General features: G+C 40.0%; 2 protein-coding genes across 10 annotated transcripts in view; one reads left to right on the forward strand and one right to left on the reverse strand.

Moving 5' to 3' along the window:
- Positions 1–8,840, reverse strand: part of TMEM266 (transmembrane protein 266) — an 85,888-nt gene extending 77,048 nt beyond the window's left edge. The window contains exon 1 of the mRNA XM_065076223.1: positions 8,657–8,840. The gene's annotated coding sequence lies outside the window, so the exon portion shown is untranslated. The remainder of the gene's footprint in view (positions 1–8,656) is intronic.
- The window catches only part of NRG4 (neuregulin 4), a 50,460-nt gene that overhangs the window by 13,392 nt on the left and 18,013 nt on the right, over positions 1–19,055 (forward strand). For 4 of the 9 annotated variants that reach the window (XR_010475286.1, XR_010475285.1, XM_065076263.1 and 1 more), the window contains exons 1-5: positions 8,959–9,091; positions 9,246–9,389; positions 10,760–10,854; positions 14,641–14,706; positions 18,862–18,955. Coding sequence is in view for 7 of the 9 variants with exons in the window: in XM_065076263.1 (XP_064932335.1) it covers positions 14,697–14,706; positions 18,862–18,955 (104 nt within the window). In the remaining 2 variants the exon portion in view is untranslated. The other 5 variants (XM_065076265.1, XM_065076268.1, XM_065076266.1 and 2 more) reach the window with 5 other exon arrangements.

Consider the following 19,055-nt stretch of genomic DNA (forward strand, 5'->3'; position numbering starts at 1 on the left):
AGGCCTTGGTAGGTTACCAGCTACTTTGACTGCAGTCCTTCCCTTCCCCCCCAAAAAAGGGAAATCATCTCAGACTGAAAGAAGTTCTTCAAAAGCAACGAGTCAATCTAATCTTCAGAATGAAACAGTGCATTCAGATTGGGAGCAACATTCACTCACTAAACGAAAAGGGACCGAGTCTCTTTTCATAATTCCCAAATTTCAGAAGGGTACAAGGGAGTTGTACTGATGAGCATTTTTAATGAAGAGAGAATGTAATAAAAGAAACAAACAAATAGGCAACAAAAACACCGTTACAACTGGACACTATGTAGCTCAATATTCAAAGGGTTACGAGAGTCTCTAAGCTCCTATTCCTCCAGCTTTTGAGGGAATCCTTTGCCTGGCACTCCAGGCCTTCCCAGCATTTCAAAGAATACCTTCATTTACACATCAAAACTCCTCTGCTTTCTGGCAGGATAGGAAGCCTGGGTACCAGCCTAAAAGCAGCACTTCAGGATAACTGTTACAGTCTGTTGCTTAGCCAGAATCATGTTTTACCTGCACAACAATTACCTTTTCTACAGCAGAATAATAGATGCAAGAAAATGGTCGGTTTCTTCAAACTAGAGATTTTTTAGTATCTTTAACTAAATCTAACCTTTTCCTAATGTTAGTCTCAAGAGTCTACAGTGACCTGATCCTGACTTCTAAGACTGTGGAGAAACTGCCTTATCAGTTATTTCTGTCTCACAAGCAGCAGACTACTAAAGGAATTCTTCCTCATTTTCACATTAGAAAACAATAGCAGGGAGCCAAGTTTTGTAAAGATATCCATGAACCTGAGTGTGTCACAGTTACATCCATCACAGATTTATCCTTCAACAAACTCCTGAATATTTAAATACAACATTTCAAAAGACTTCAGTACAAGTCACACAACTCCGTGCATTTGAAAAAAAAACAACCACTACACACTAACTAGTCTCTGAAGTTCTTTGATTTGGGGGCCAAAAGCAAACCTGTAGGTTTTTCTGTGCCTTTGTTGTGTGGATTTTATTTTTTGGTTGGTTGGGGTTTTGTTTGTTTTTTCTGCTTTTGAATTGAAAAAAGAATTCCACGAGTCTTTCAACATTTCACATAAGAATTATCTCCACGCAGCTCAGCAGTGACTGAACAGACGCTACCATTGAGGTGCAGACAGCAGAGCTGGATGTCCTCAGTGATACTGCTACTGCAGACATCCAGCTATAGATCACCAATAGATAGGCCACCAACGAATATTTCCTTCTCCCAAAAACTACTCAGTGTTCCCACTGTCAGCCTAGCTTCACAGCTGTGTACTGAGGGTTAGATTGCCATTTTAAAATACTGAGAAGATCTATTATTGCACAGAATATCTCTTCAAAAACAGTTCAGAGCAAGTCTCAGACTCAGGTTTTCTTGAAAAACTTACAATGAACCTATTTCTCATTGCCTGCTTCAGTACAGGGCAAAAGCTTTCTAGAAAGCAATCTACAGTCTTAAAAAATTGACTCTTAAAAAAAAAAAGAAATCCCAATGCTATGTTAAAAACTTGACTGCACTTCCATTCAAAATAAAATAAGCACTTTAAAGAATGCAGTGAACAAACTCTAGCCACACTCCTCCTCAAAGCCAAAACTACTCTCACCAGCACACAAGCACGTCCATTTCACAGTGCACTGCAGCACTGTCCTACATAATAAATACACACGTAGCAATCAAAAGTGTGGATCCCTGAACTAAGCAGGAAGAAAGATGGTTTCAGCTAAATTACTTGCTTCTGACTCTCTGGTTTTATTACTACCTCTTCCAGTTTACAAAACTACAGAAATTTCCATGTGGCTATATGAGAAACAAACTGTTGACTGACAAAGCAGACAGTGTATTTTATATATATGACAGCTAACTTTCATAAATTTAAAAATTACTTTCAGAGGTACTTTTATCTTCAGGTAAGATCTCAGCATATTATATATACAGCCTAATTGCTTTTCCAGTGGTACTCCTTTAGATAACTACAAGAAAGTTATTAAGATTTCAATGTTAGCAATGTGAAATCTGATGACAACAAAAATGTACAATGCTCATGCTGCCAGAGGCAATAAGACTTCTCTTTACCAGTGTTGATCCTTGCTACACAGATAAGCAGGAGTATCTGAATAAACTCCAATGTGCAAGACCTAAATTAACAAAGATTCTTAAAAGTGTCACACTTAGTCACTTAACCTACTACTGACCAATGCATTTAGTATCTGCCATGCATTTAAAGAGACTGCTGTGCTAGGATGCAAAAGGTCAACAGAATTTTTAATGACACATATACAGTACTACCTATATAACTAAGGTTTTCCTAAGCATCTATCACCATTCACAATGTTCTCATTAAAATGTATTTAGATTGCAAATCCCCTGGGACAGGATGTGTCTTTTAACTGTAATTTAACAGTCTACACCACAATGAGAATCCCGGTCATTTTTGCTTTAAATACTAGCACAGCAGCACAAGTACTTTTTAAGGTAGAAGAAGATTACAAATATTCAGAAAACACCCTTGGTGTTCACTCTCTGTGCTTAATTCCCATTTGCAGTTCAGAATAAACACTTCAGCTGTCATTTTATTAGCAGTTTTACCTACATAAGAAATTCAAGATGGGGCCAAATTTCCCTGCATAACAATTTCACAGTAAGTGGCAGCCAGATGGACAGCACGCTGCCATATGCTCTCCTTTGCTGAAAGGTAGAAAAGTGAGCAAATATGAATCAGAAAAAAAAAAAAGGAAAGAGTGTGGGGAGACAAATATCTCTGCAGTATGCCCATTAATTCATGCACACAGAACCATACACAAACTTCTCTGTGCCTTGTACCTTAGGATCTGAACTGCAGGGAAGCAATGGCAATGATTAGGGGGCAGCTAGGGAACAGCTGTTGTCTCCAGCATAATCCTTGCTAGACAGGTATGTGTTATTCCTTAATATAGGGAAAGGGTGAGAAAAAAAGACATCACTCCATAGGGTCAGCCTCTGGAAGCTGACACTTCTTCCAAGGCAGCGCCAAGAGGCTCAAAAGCTGTACCCACTCTGCAGCCTCCTCTGAATTTCTTTTTGCCCAGAGATAACGTGTCAAAAACTTTTAAGTAAAGCTTGATGCTACCCAAGTCTTGCATTGCTCTTTCAGTTGGAGCAGACGAGCTGGTCATATTATAATGGCTCCAAGCGGTACCTGCCCTTTTGAGCTAGTCCTAAAAATAACACCTTTCAAAGTTAAACTTATCTATTTAATTACACTACTGCTCAGAAAGTCCTTCTTCTTAAGACCAAACAGGGGGGAGAAAAAGAACAAAACAAAAACAAAAGGAGCATTCAGATTTCTGGAGGTGGCAGCTGGTAACGGAAGTAGAAAAACAGTAAACATGTGCAAGAAAATCCTTTGAGGTTGCTTTTGTTTGAGACACTTGTGCAAGTTAACATATGAACCTTGACACATTTTTCACTTTACTGTTAAAAAGATGTTTTCAAAGCAGCCAAATTTTATCAATCTAGATAAGAATGTAATTATTTACTAGATGTGGGTTGTAAAATCCAGGCAGCTATTATATATAGAGAAAAATTGTGGTCTGCTTGCTGAGACACACCACATGCCTCATGTTTACAACCTGGATGTTTGTTAACTTTAATTATTAGAGACAGGAGCTCCTTAGTTCACTTTAGAGAACAGCTTTTTAAAAAATTTGTGCCATTGGCTAAATTGACTGGTAGTCCAAACAGTGTACTTTTCTACAAGGAATTATTTGATACACTTGAACAAAAGTATTTAAGGCAAAATACTAAAATAATTCAACAGCAAATGTCTCGCCAACTTCAATAAAATTTGTATTTTGCTATCTTTATACCTAAATTTTCATATTCTATTAGTGGAAAAAGCTGGTAGGCACACTTCAATATCAGACAAGAAATACTTTCCACTACAAAGACTTTTGCAACTTTGAGAAGCTCTGACACTTCCCTCATTTGCAGGCAGCCTTTGATGTTGCCTGGAATAGCAGAGATGCTCTTTGTCTTATAGCAATCCATTCAAGTTAAACCGAACTGTTTTCTTACACCTACCTGCTTTTTTTAATCAAGTATTTGGTGACCTCTCAAAAAAAGAAAATCAAACGGACACGAAGTCCATGTACACAATGGCTGGGCAGCTTGTCCCTCTGACAGAACAGTGGCAGACAGTGTGCTATGGAGCACTGACAGGTTGCTGAAGCAAAAAAGCAGAGTGGCAGGACAGACAGCAGGAAGGAGGATGAAACAGGTCAAATTTCACCCACTGTTTCCCTAGATAAAGCACAGACTCTGAAGGTCCTTCCTCATTCACAAAATAACAACCTTACCAAGCAAGGTAATTACCTCAACTAGAAATCACTACTGAAGGCTCAAATCCCACTTAGGGATTTCTTAAGGTCAACAAGGGAAGTTTATACCTTGATAAAATGTTGTTTCATAAAAAGAAAAAGAAAAAAGTCACTAAAAAAACCCCACAATACTAAGAGGTTGTGTGTTAGGAACTAATTTGCAAGGTGGTTATTTGGTTTGAAAGTTAAGCTATCGAAAATTAGGAAGCATATTTAAAAGAGCCTATAACTTAAGCTCCATTTGCACTGATCCTCTTTTTAACTGTTAAGATCACATACTATTTTTCCTGTAACTTGTTGGCTCATTCAATGAACAGCAAAACTCACAACACAGAGCTACATTTACACAACCTTAAACTAGACATTTTCCCACTTACAGGTCTGACATTGCAACCAAAATATTTGAACATATATTTTTAAATTTAGCTTTGTGTATAATACTATAGGTGCACATGGTGCTCTACATGACACAATGAAATATATAGCGATCATGATGAAAAATTTTACAGTTGAAATATATCAAAGCAACATTGAGCCTTAGACAAGATAAAATGGTAGGGAGCCAGAGGGACAATCTCTTTATGCTTTAAGTATTATGATTTTGAATAAAGCAACAAATAAGCCAACATTACATGTTATAATGCTTAGCTAATGACAAAAGCATCATTAGAAAGCCCCCATTGCTACTTGAGTTTACTAGAAGGCCTATCTTTTATTATACTCAGGCAAAACCAGCGATTTCAACAGGATTACATGGATGTAACACAGCTCATTGTGACCTTATAACTAAATTAAGAATTAAACCCTAATACATCACTCTTGTCAAGCCAAATCCTAAGCGCAGCAAATAGGGGGACTGAAATATGACAGAGAGACTGAAGCAAACCTACTGCTAGCTTTCACCTAGCCTCTGCCCCCAATGTACCACCTAAGAATTTGGTGGAAAAAAAGCTTTCTATTCGCCTTGGGAAAGGGCCCTCTAGAGTAAAAAAAGTTCACAACAGTCAAGTTTCATCCCACAGTGACAACAAACCAGTATTTCCCATTTTTCTCTTGAAGATGGAATTTCACCAACTATCCTCATGTCCACCTACACTACAAAAATACTCCTAAAAACATTTTCAGAGTTCAGAATTTTTTGCAAACTCCCCATTTTCCAACACTGCACATTCCAGACTTGCCCTTCATACTGTTCAACCTAATGAGTGCACGGCAAATGAGTGTCCACAGCACACAGTATCAGGCTAGAACCAGTGAGGAGAAGAAAAGGAGGAATCAAATAACGGTCTTCTTCTCACATACCAACTAGCACTGAAAATTCTGCAAACAGCACTTGGCTGCCACTTTTGATGATAACACACAAGGCAGAAGGGACTCCAGCTCACTCTCCTATGTCAATATTGGTTCTGCAGTATCCATGAGGACAAAGTATTTTCCCTTGTTAAGTAACCCCATTGTCCAGGAAGCAGATGAGTTGAGTACCACTACACCAACACAACACCCTAGTTGTTGCTCACGGAGAGTTTTATACCACGTAACACATTTCAGTTAACTGTTGTTCTCTTGGCAGATAATGCAACTAATTTACATGAATACTGATGATATATTATAGGTAAATTTTAGTCACATCAGGATTTCATAGGGCAATGCAGTTTCTCCTAATTTAGATGTAATCACATGTAATAACACCAAAACCACACTCTTGATAGTGCTTGACGTTTTGCTAGTTCTGTGCCTCTGTGCTAAAAGTAATCTGTGATGCAATATTACTGCAGAGTCAGAACCTGCAGTGTATAGACCATAAGAGACGAAACATCAAGCTGCCAGGTAGGCAGGTTTCAGGAAGTCACCACTGAACCCAAGTTGGAATAAGAGCACAGGAGTACCTGGGGCTGGGAAAGGGGATGTATAATTAGCTGTACGCATCTTTTATAAGGCACTTTCAGAATTATAATCGTGCATACACAAAACTAACCTTTGGGAACAGACACAGTGATAGGGAAAACAACTATACTGTGCATTATGTTCTGCATTTATGCTGTCAGTCACAACCTGAAAATATTTCAGCTGAGTAGCAGGCTTGCACTAGCTCCTGCACTGCAAGCACACATAGCTCACATCTTAATTTTCCTACTGACCTTTTCATAAACTGGTTGGAATTAAGATCTCCACCTCACCTGCTGCTCTAGTTCTGAAGCTGGAATAGCTGCTGCGTACTCTTGCTACATGTCGTCTTTGCCTACTTTTTTCTTCAGCATAGTCACTACCTGCTAATCACACCTAACTTTTTGTACAACTTATACCTCTTTTCACCTTCCAGGTAAAAACCTCACCTTGCACTGAACAAAGGCAAGCCAATTTTACAATTCAATGGGTAGCATCAGGACAGACCTGCAAAACTCCACTTTGTTCAGAAATTGACAGGAACGAGTATGTATGTGCATTGCTTCAGGAATGTGGACTCTTTACTCATACAGTCACTTCACTGACTGCAAGCATACTTTTAACAGCATTTAGGAACCATAACACGTTTGAAGCAGTACATGCTTGCTTCTTACTCTGTATCCTCTGTAAATGAGACGTATTCCTTCTCTGCACAGAGTATACTGCCTTACAATAGAGATACTGTTCACTAGATCAAGTAACAGCTTCTCCCATACAAGATAATAGTTGCAAAATGTTAATCACAATACCTTGTTGCAAAGCACTTACATGCTACTATTGTACAGTCTAATTTATAATCCTCTAAGATGACCATGCTACTAACAACCCTTTTACAAGTGTCCTGCAGAAACTTGCAGCATCTTTACAAGAACCACCAGAAAACCACCGAGTATCATCTCACTCGATCCATATTGGGGAAATAATGTTTTACAGCACATTAAAAATAGATAGGTAGATTACCATTCTTCATTTATGCAAATTCAGTATTAAGACTTGCAAAACACATAGGAATCCCGACTGACGCATCAAAACCCAGCAATTTCTGACTCAATATTCCTATTACGTGACAGGTGCCCTGTGTTCAGACAAATGAGGCTTTTCTGCCGATTGCATTCACAGCTGTAAATATCCCTACATCATTACCCACTTTACTTCTTTTACCTATACAATCTTTTGCAGCTGTTACAATGGTATCAGGTGCAGGTGCATGCCCCATTTAATACAGAGCTTGTAGGTTGGTTTGTTCTCAAACCCACCTAGAAGAACAATGATATTCTGCTCGAGACACATTTAGCAGATCATTTTCCTAACTTCATAATACTAACAAACTTTGAAACCATACATGTTCATGTACTATTTTCCTTAAGTAAAGTCACCGTAATATGCTATCCTCTTATAGCACACAAATCCTCACAGGTTACAGATTTCACTTCTATAGATATATCAAAAAAAGGCCTATTAAGTTTCTCACATTTTTACAAAAGGCAAACCAAAAATTCCCTGGTTAAGAGCAGCCTAAAAGGATTTCAACTTCCAAAAAGACACTACTGTTCCTTTTCTCATTGTGGCAAGCAATGATGCTAGTCTAGTACAGAAGGTTTCCAACAAGAGCTGCAGCATCTTATAGACTTATAGCACTCTCAATGAAGAAATCGTTCAAGCGGCCGTCTCGCAGAGGTATTACACGTCAGGTGGGATTTCACACAAAGAATAAAGGCGACTTTCACGCTAAGGTATTATCGGGGTTATTTGTATTCCAGAACCGCACGCCAGAAGTTGGCAGCCCGCGCCCGTCCTGAAGCGCAGGATCCGTGGGGGTCTGGCTGCGGCGGGTGACCGCGGGGCGGGGGGCGCCCGGCGACCCCCCAGGCGCCCCTCCTGAGGGAGCAACACCTCCCCGGCGCGCGCCGAGGCGGCCGCGGCCCCGCACCACAGGCGGGCACAGCCCGGAGCCCTCCCACCCCCGGCCCGCGCCGCCCCGTCCGCATCCCGGCTGACCCGGTGGAAGGGTGCTCCGGCCCCGCCGCAGGCCGGCCCGCGGCTGGGCGCCCCAAAACGCCCCCCGCCCCGGCCCCGCCGCCGGGAAGTTGGTGGAAGGCGGCGCCCGCTATCAAACTTTCTCCACCGCGGAGCGGCTCCCCGCGCCCCGTCCGCCAGCGCGGCCCCGCCAGAGCGGCGCTGGGACCCCGCCGGGCCGCTCTGCCCGCCCCCGGGGGCGGCCCGCCGCGGCGGCAGGGCGTACGGCGGCACCGGGAGGCGGAGGGGGGTCCCCAGCGCCGCGCACGGCCGCGCCGGGGCACGGCACATACCTGCTGCCCGCAGCGCCGGCACCCGCGCAGCCCCGCTCCGCCAACGGTCCGGCGCGCGCCCCGCGGGGGAGGGGGACTGCCTGCGCGCGAGCCCGTGCGCGCGCGCGCGCCCGCCCTCCCCTCGCGGGTCGCCTAGGAAACAACGGGCCGTCGCTCAGGCCGGTGAGCAGAAGGGGAAGGGGGGGGAGGCGGTTTAAAGGGGGCGCGCGCGCGTGCTCGCCCCGCATCACGTGGGCGCCGCCAGGCCAATGGCGGCGGCGCGGGGCGGGAGCTGTAGTACTACGGGCTGGGGAAGGTGAGGCCCCGGGGGGCGGAGCGCCCGCCACAGCCACCGCCCCCCACAACGGGAGGACGCACGGCAGGAGCCGCCGTGTCGCGATCGCCGACCCCCGAGACAGGGCCGGCAGGGGGGACCCCAGTGTGCGGGGCCGCGGGGTGAGAGGACCCCGGAGTGTGCGGCCGCTGCAGCCCGGGGGCGGCGGGGGCCGGTTTCGGTCGGGGCGGCCGCCCTGTAAGGCGCGCCGGGGCTTTAACAACGTTTTTCTTAAAGTTTTGCCTGTTCTTTATGTGTTTTGTTCTGTTTTTATAGACACCAGGATTACATAACTGCGTACGGAGAGAGCAGCTGCAAGATTACACGATGCAGATTAGAGATTACGTTGATTCAGCAGATTGTCCTGTGCATGTCTGAGAAAGATTACACCAGCAGAGTTAAGAATACTCATTTGCTGTGGTAAGCCGCCGCTTAAGTAGGACAAATTAACTCAATAGAAAATTAAACGCAGAAAACAAGGAAATAAAAAAATCCTCAAGGTCAAGCACATGCTTTAAATGGACAAAATAAAAAAAATAAGTAAAAAAGAGATTGTAATTCAAGTTTTAACAGTTCTCTTTCCTACGCTGAGCTGCTATGCAATAGCTGGCATTGGCAGCAATCAGTTATTACTGTCTGGATGATGTTTAGATTAAAAAAATCAAAATCACCGTTATGGAGACTATTTACATTGGCTTCCTGATCACGACTAAGTAACAGTAAATGATATATATTTTTTTAGTATTTCACAATTATTTAAGTGATATTGGTCTATTTTATAAAATGTCCATGTGCTAAACTGTCTCCTTGTACGGCAGTTTGTAATATGGATTTTTTGAGTTCTGATTTTTGGGTCTGAGATTACTGACATTGGAGAGCTGACATTCTCATGTCAGCTATCTACTTCATCTACCACTGAGAGATGAATAAAAATTAATCACACAATAAGAACCTTTAAGTTCTGTTGAATTTCAGTTGATTTCTTAGGCACTTTAGAGATGAAACTTGGCATCAAATGTGCCATAGATGAAATCAGTAAACCCACAGAATGAAAGAATAGTGTTGCAGGTTTTCTTTCCAGCCTTGAGAGTGCTGGGGTTTTTTAATGCAAGTGTGTTCTAAAATGTATTATTCACACACACAGAAGCAGGCAGAAGCTCAAGACTGGAATCTCTATCTCAAAATTACAAATATGTAGTATGACTACAAGCAGACACATTTGACAGAAGCCTCAACTGAAATGTAGCTTTGCCAACTTCTGTATGAATCTCATACAGAAGAACTGGGATTTCAATGGGAATGTGCAGTTGGTGGCAAACTACTTAGGAAATTTTAGGAATGGAAGGTTTTCCCTTAAATTTACTGTAATGTCTCACATTGTGATTTCAATGTCATGATAACATTTTACCAGCTGTTTTAGTATATAATTAATCCTAGACATACTTCAGTGGATAAAATCAAAATGTAAACCTATTTTTTTGCTGTAGGCAGTCCTAAGACAAGAGGACTCGGTCACTTGTTGTCATTTCAGAACACAGTAATGAAAATAATTTTGAACAACTGTATTCAAAAAAAGGTACCTGACCTGTTAATTACAAGTCTGTTGAGATTTTTAAGCTATTGAGCATCTGCCTTTACTTCTGTCTTTTGTTAGAGTTCCTTTACATTGTGGCTATCCCATCTTAAAAGAAACTCAGTGTGTAAATTTGAGTAATATGTTATACTTAGGACAAATTTGTTGTAATATCTCACCTTGAATTCTTCCTTATTGAGATCCCTGTTTGTTCCAGGCAGCTTGATGGATATTTTCTGATGCCTGATGATTTTCTGTGTTAAAATCGGTTATGAGCTTCATATGGTAAGAGTACTGGAAGTTATCACCTAGGTAAGAAATAAACAGACTCCTTTTAACAACACTTCAGGACGGTTTCTGGGTCTTGAAGAAAATAAAAGGCATAGGCTACTAACTGCTTGATAGATATCAAGGACACATATCAGGAGGAAATTTATGTTTAATTAGCCTACTAAGCAGATAGTGCAATTTTAAATTCTTTTTTTTTCACAATGCAAATATTTGAGCTCAGTATTGGGGAAGAGATTTTACTTCTTTTGGATTTTAAAAAAGAATACATAGTGCAGTAAAAATCCCACTCTTGAAGACAGCTGTAAGGTGCAACTTAATCTAAATGAACAAACAAGGTATATTTGAAATAGCCATGTGACTGAACTGATCTGCTTTAATTTGAAGGAGAGTTTATACTGAGATTAATTTTAAGAATGTTTGGATAGCAAAGAACCATAAAACAAACCCCAAATCATTATGCAGTGCTTTCTTTTTATCTGCCTGTACTCATTAAGACTTCCAGTTATCATCTTTTGGGGATACTGCATCTCATGGATGCTTAAGGTAGTTAGCCATTAAAAGTACACAAAAATAAGTGGCAGTAAGGGTTCTGTTTTAAGTTTATAGGGAGTGAGACACACAGGTTCATTTGAAGACAAATCTGATGAGTTCAAAAGACTTGTTCCAGCCAGCCTCCAATATGGCCAGATATTAGCACATATTTTTGCTAAAGAGCTGAACCCATTGCAGTTTTGTGTCTGAGTCCTCAGTTTGCCCAGAAATCCAATAACAGTTCTTTCCCTGCCCTCCCCTCAAAAAAAAGAAAAACCAAACAACACAGTATTCTTTCCCTTAGTGTTTTAGTGCCCAAAGAAGTGTGACAGTGTATGAACTGTGTGTCTCAATCTGTGCTTTCTCTGCTACAGAATAGTAGACCAGCATTTCCATGACATTTGCAGCATTCAGTGTGACACACATGCACACAAAGTTCATGCTTCATTTGGCAAAGTACTTGAACATGCTTTAACTTAGTGATTCAGGCTACAGCTAACTCTAAACATGTTATTTCAGTCCTTTCCTAAACTGAAGCCTTTGTTAATGCGTTCAGACTACAAAAATAAACATGCACAGGACTTTCAAGTAACTGAAGAGGCTGAAATAATATCCGTGTATATCAGTATACACACGTATCCTAATGTTAATGTATAAACTGCAATCTTTCAAACAATGTAGTGTTATCATTAATACAATTTTGAGATGACAAGGTTGTGGGGAAAAGGGTAGAACTGATCTGAAGTTTTTCAAAAAGCTAGCACAGAGCAAAATAGTCTATATTTTAAATTTCAGATTAAAATACTCTAACTTGATACACAAAGTCATCTTTCACAGACTCTGAAGATGCATGCAAGGTAAACATTTGACCACTCACAGAATTGGATGGTTTGTGAGAATAGGCTACAGCTGAGTCTTAAAAGAAGACTTGTTAGGTAGATGCCCAAATGATCTCTTGTGTTTTAGTATCAGTTCAGTGAGTGAGAATCGAGTTTAGCAACGATTTCTGCTATAGCATTTCATTTTCTTTACAATGTATCAGCTTACTTTTCTAATGAGATACAGAGTCAAATTTATTCTTTTTAGGACACCAATACATACTTCTGTTCAGAGTGCAACAAACACCCCAGAAGAAAACATTTACATATAAATACGTGACTTCCTAATGATTTACTTTTCAATCCTAAAAAAAAAAAAAAAGCCACAACCAAGAATGGTGTCAGCAACATCTCTTTTGAAAGTGGTCTTTAGACCCAAATTGTGATTATCAGAGCTTAAAAACCAGAATTATACACATATATCCTCTTGGATTGTTTGCAGTCAGCTTATAAACAGTTTGTATTACATGTACCTGTTAGTCCTACTCCAAACAGCTGCTGAAGTGCACAGCACATCCACTCAACACACTGATGCGACAGAAAACTGTCAGCTTCCTCTAAGGAATTTTCTGCTGGATCATTGCATTTAAGCATCTCTTGAAGAAGTTCAGCTTATACCAGTAGCAGCACCAGACAGACAGTGAGATGCATACTGACAATAAGATGCAGTAGCAACATCAAGTTATTTTGTTTGTTTGAGGACCCATCTCCTAATTGAATCTGGAAAAGGAGCTAGTCTGAAATTTATGTTATATATCCTATTTATATTTTCTGTTATGAGAGCTATTGGATATTATACAATTTTGTGGCACATTCTGGGAAAAAGGAAAGTAAATTAAAAAAACACTGCTTGCTCCAATAAAATACAAATTTAAATCAGATTTTTGACTGCTGCATATTATATTTTTATGGTGCAATTTGCAGATACTACATTATATGAATATTTTGAATTCAGCAATAAATGGTACCAGTGGTAAACCCAGAAAAAAAATGCAAGTGATTCTTTGAGCATAATGGGGTGTTACCCTATTCTGTACTTGGCCTGTGTATGCATGTTTGTCTTTGTTGTAATCTCACCCACACTGCACTATATTTAAATTTTAAGCCCTTTTAACAGCACACATAGAATCCAGATCTTCACTGCTAAAAATCACCATCTCCAGGATGATTTATTTCTTTTAAAAACCAGGATTTAAATTCTGAAGTGAATCACGTTGGTTTGTTTCTTTGTGTCACAGGCTATGTTAGTTGTACTTGGTTGTGTACACAAAGTAAACCAAATTGCGTATCTGGGAGCCAGCCCCAGTGGACAGCCTTTGGGTGGGGACCGTGCTGTTCCAGCCCCGTGTCACAGGGAACTGCCATTTCAGATATTTGGGTAGGCACAGGACACTTAAAGAGCTAGAGAAGCCTTTTGAGGTCCCATGAAAAACAGAACTGTCTGCTCATACAGTCAGTACAAATGCCTTTTGAAATGGGCCAGCACAGACAGCTACCTGTTCTAGTACTAAACGGCAATTATTTCTGGTAAAGCTGATTATTTTTGTTTGATCATTTAATGGGGAAAAATTATCTTTCTTCCAATATAGGAAAGTTTGCTTAAATATTTACTTTATGTACACTTTGAAGTATAATTAAGAAAAAAAAGAGCCAACATTAAAATAAGATCTATCATGTTAAGCTTCTTCAGTAACCTATTTGGTACAAACTTGACAAAGTTTACAAGAGAACAGAATATAGCAATGTTAGATATTTATAGCATTGCCATATCTACAGAATAAGTTTTTTAGCAATGTCAAGTGACGATTGGTTTCTGTCCAGGCAGAGTGTTTCTATTCCATATTTTAAAAATAATTGTACATGTCTTGACCTTGCTGAGTTCTGCTAAATTCACAGGCTATATTACTAATTTCACCTGACATCCAGCCATGAGAAAGACTCAAGTGAAACATACACATTCTCTCAAAGAAATTACAAACTGGTAATTTCTTGTTTGTGAAATGCAAGAATTCCACCACCAAGATCTTACCTGACTGAATAATTATCAGTCTGAGGACTGGTTCAATTGTATGCACTGACTTTCAGGGTACAAAAGTCAATTTAATTTGACAGCCAGAAACAATAATTTAGATTCTGGAATTTGAAAAAGGTATTAATGCTTTAGTGGGAATTTGGTTTTGCTCTGTATAACTGCCCTTAGTTCACCAAACTTGACAGTACCCTTGAATGGTTGTCATTAATTAAAGGAAATTGCATATAATATAACAGTACATTGCTGTCCAAGTACAACAAATGTCATAGCAGCAACACTGAAAGATGCATTCCAATAACTATTCCTTCAGGGAAAAAAGTCAGTGGGATTAAAAATGACATGCTAAATGTACATGTTTGTCCATAGGTGCTGTTTTAGAAGAATAGCCTCTGACCAAGAATAAAAATTGTTGTTGGAATAATATGCGAACAGGTAATTTCTTCCAAGTATTTACTTGGACGTGTACACATGTATCATTAGAGTTCATTAAAGTTGCATTGATTTTGACAGCTGCCATTAGGATTGTCACAACTACTCCATAGGGCTGTCTTCACTTACATGTCAGCAAACTAGTGTCCACCAGTCAGTGGTACAAATTCTCCTCAGGAGATGTTTGCGTTGATCAGTCCTAACATTTCACAGTTTGTGACCAATTAGCATACAGTCCAAAGTCGCTTGTAAGTGAGGAAGCGCACATCAGGCCTTTTATCCTCTGACAACGTTTCCCACTCCTCCCCCTTCCATTTTTTGTTTTACCAGACTTCAGGATTAGACAGTCTGTAGTATTTTGGCCTCTGGACTAGGCAAGACATCCGAGTCAACATGTGGATTATCAAGGCTGGCTTGGTTCTTTGGGGGTTAAGGGGGTGTTGAGCCTTTATTTGTTTTTCTTTTGAACAGATAGGATGGTCAAGTTACAAAAGTTTAAATGCAAACAGATAGTTTAGGGACATGTTTAGGGATAAACTCTTGCTTTCATACATTCCTGTCCATAAATATAGAGCTGTAGCTTTCAAATTTACTGCATTTCAGTAAAGTGGGTATGGAGTATTCCTGAATTGTAGCAAACCCCACTACTACTAATCATTAATTTTTCTTTTAGTGTTAGAGCATCCTGAATTTTCTTTTATTCTGTTTCATAGTTCTGTCATCTACTTCATACTGTATTACTCTCGTTCTTTCAATAAGTAGTAGCAAAGTATTAATACATGAAATAGAACTAATGAGAAGCACAATTGGATGGAAAATGGGGCACCTGATCTACATGAACACAGAGGTTTCATCACATATCTCATTACTGGTAAAATTGAGGTTACCATTTTTCCGTTAGTACTGGAAGGAAGTCTAGCTCTGGAAAGAAATAGCCTAGAGAGAAATCGTCTGTAATTACAATCAAAATGGTTTCGAAGGCTTCCTAGGTACTTTTTGTTCTCTCTCTCCACCTCTCTCACTTTTCTCTAATAGGCCTAAGACAGAGTGCCTGAGGTATATTGCCAGAACAGAAATGTCTAGTTGGGCTGCAGAGCTTGGTCCTTAATACACAGATCACACCATAACAGTGAAAGAATCATTCTCCTAAATGTTCTGAGACCTGAATGACTTGAGGCATTTCATTTTCTTCAGTACTCTACCACTATGTCAGTGTGAGACAGGCCTACTTCTGCATAAAGAGGAAGAAAAGAAATAGTAGCATAAGGCAGGAATTCAAGGAGGTTAAAAAGTTTTCATTAATTCTCATGAGAATTCCTCTGAAGGCTTTCCACAAGCTGTCTAAAGGGATTTTTCTGTGGGGCCTACATTCTACCATCTCACTTTTCCATCTGGTAGAATTTCAACAACACTTAACTCCTTCAGATGCTTAATAGAGTTGAAAGCCAGGCAAAGTTGAGAGTTTTGCTTTTCCTCTCTTGATTCACAGAATCACAGAATTGACTGGGTTGGAAAAGACCTCAGAGATAATCAAGTCCAACCCTTGGTGCAACTCCAGTCCGTTTACTAGATCATGGCACTAAGTGCCATGTCCAATCTCAGTTTAAAAACCTCCAGGGATGGTGAGTCCAGCACCTCCCTGGGCAGCCATTCCAATGCCTGACCACTCTCTCTGTAAAGAATTTCTTTCTAATATCCAGCCTAAATTTCCCCTGGCAGAGTTGAAGCCCATGGCCCCTTGTCCTATTGCTGACTGCCTGGGAAAAGATACCAATCCCCACCTGGCTAGAACTGCCCTTCAGGTAGTTCTAGAGAGTGCTGAGCTCAGCTCTAAGCCTCCTCTTCTCCAGACTAAACAACCCCAGCTCCCTCAGCCTCTCCCCATAGGGCTTGTGTTCAAGTCCCTTCCCCAGTCTTGTTGCTCTTCTCTGGACCCGCTCCAGCACTTCAATCTCTTTCCTGAACTGAGGGGCCCAGAACTGAACACAATACTCCAGGTGTGGCCTCCCCAGTGCAGAGTACAGGGGAAGGATCACTGCCCTTGTCCTGCTGACCATGCTATTTTTGATACAATTCTTAGAATTGTATAGATATTCTGATACACTGTTCATATATTCAATGTCCTCTCTTCATTTAAGGAAGGCTGCAGCTTCAATTTAATTACACTGTCATAGAGGTTCCACTGTTATGTTTGAATAGACTAAAATAAAATAATTTATAGTTCTTTTTTTAAAAACCTGCTTGTTTTTTTTCTGTTACCATTTTATTCCTATTGCAATTATACTGTTACCCATGCAAAATAATTTAAAAATTCTTTTAACAGTGAACTTGCAGTAAATTAATTGCCAGTAGACAAGTATAGAAAGCTTCAGAGTTGAAATTTCCATTTGACCTCTAGCAAGGTGGGCCAGAACACATGTTTCTGTTATGCCACATCCTGAGCCAATGGAACAGGTCAAATATGAACAATCTTTCCAGCCTTACCTTCCCCCTCCTCCAGCTCCCTAATTTATCTGCACATATGCAAAAAAGGTCCAGTTACCATTTGAATAGTAGCACTTCGCTAACCTGAACATCAAAGTGAATTCCTGTTGAGCTCTGTGGTATAACTGCCTTAATCTTAAAATAAGGACTTTTACCCACATTCCAATGTCAATGTGCCATCATGGAAACGGAAGAAGGTATGAAAAGATGGGAGAGTAGAATTACTAGAGATGGTCTAGTGGATAGCAGGATGCATTATATTTTTGTTGCATAGGGTTGGCAGTAGCTAAGCATTTCTACCACCCTTAAAAAACTTAGGTTTATTTTACATACAGAGCTCTCTCTAAGGTAGAATGTCTTATGGCCACACTTTTCACTTTGTTCTGCAGGAATAAAGGGGAACCCCAACTCTTTCTTTCTGAAGGACAAATAAGAACACTAAAATCTTGATTCCTCTTAAACAGCACTATATTTTGTATAGAAAATCTCTGCTATACATAAGTAGTGAGATAGCAGAATTCTTATTTTCAGAACTTCTGGGAGAAATAACAGCTGAAACAACACCTAAAGTGTGAGGTAACACATGATTCTCATGCTTGTGATGTCAGAAGACTGCTCTATTTTTCTTTTGATTGAGGTATTGTGGTTTCCTAAGATTGAAGAAATATATTAAAATATATATGCATATATATAAAATAAGTTGCAGATGCATTAAAGGTATCATATATGCAGTCCAACTTCCAAATTTAGACTGCTTTCATTAAGAGTGAAATGGTACAGTTAGATATTCTATTTAAGCATAAAATGGACAACTGCTGCTATGACTGCCAACATTAGCATCCTGCATTTGAGGTCTTATTAGAATGCCTAATTGTGTTTAAAACACTAACAATTCATATAAGTGGCCTATTGAGTTAGGAAAAAGCTTTTTTGAGGTCTGTGGCAATGACACTGTAACAGGCAGTCTTCTACATAAGTGACACTTCATAGGCTGGCGCCTTCATTGGGTGTTAAAAACGGGGGTGGAAAAACCTTGTGGTGTCCAACTATGCTATGATTCAGCTCTTAATATCGCCTGAAGCAGTCTCAGAATGTCCTGGTCCACACCTGAGACTATTCTGAGTTTCTCTGTGCTGACTGCAATTCTCTCACAGAAGCTAGTTAGGCTAAAGATAGTTTGTGCCACTGGAACAGGACAAACCAGACTTCGTATAGGTCGTCATGTGAATCACTGTACTCAGTTTGGTTTGTGGTTACGAAAGGCAAGTTAAGTAACAGAGAATTCAGAAGTTCCTCTCACTGAAAGAGAAATATTGCATTTTTTCATATAATCTAGGTGTTTTACATCTGATATGGTGATCAATTTGTGATCTCTTTTGCATATTGTTACATGAAACAACTCTGCAAGACAGATAGTGCTATATGTTACTGGCCTGAAAGGCAGTAGGATTCATAGGGTGGTTTTGTTTGTGTGTGGTGGTTTGTTTTGGCGGTTTGGTTTGGTTTGTGGTTTTGTTTGTAGTTTTTTGTTTGTTGATTGGGTTTTTTTGTTTGGTTGGTTTTGGTTTTTAAGGAAGCCACCCCACTCCCCAAAAGTATAATTAAGATCTGCTTTTATTGATAAAAATACAGAAGTCTCTATTTTTCTCTGGTGTTTTTTTTTTGGTCTTCAAGATCATGAAGAACTCTGTGGCACCAGTTATGGATCTTTTTGTCTAAACGGAGGGATTTGTTATATGATTCCTACTGTATCCAGTCCATTCTGCAGGTCAGTGAAATTAAAGCTGTGTGTAGCTGTCTACAGACTACTTCTCCATTTTGCTTCTTTAAGAAATTACTGTTAAAACATTATTTAAAAGAAAATCTCT

Source organism: Columba livia, chromosome 11 (genome assembly GCF_036013475.1).
Source record: "Columba livia isolate bColLiv1 breed racing homer chromosome 11, bColLiv1.pat.W.v2, whole genome shotgun sequence".
NCBI classification, from domain to species: Eukaryota; Metazoa; Chordata; class Aves; order Columbiformes; family Columbidae; genus Columba; species Columba livia.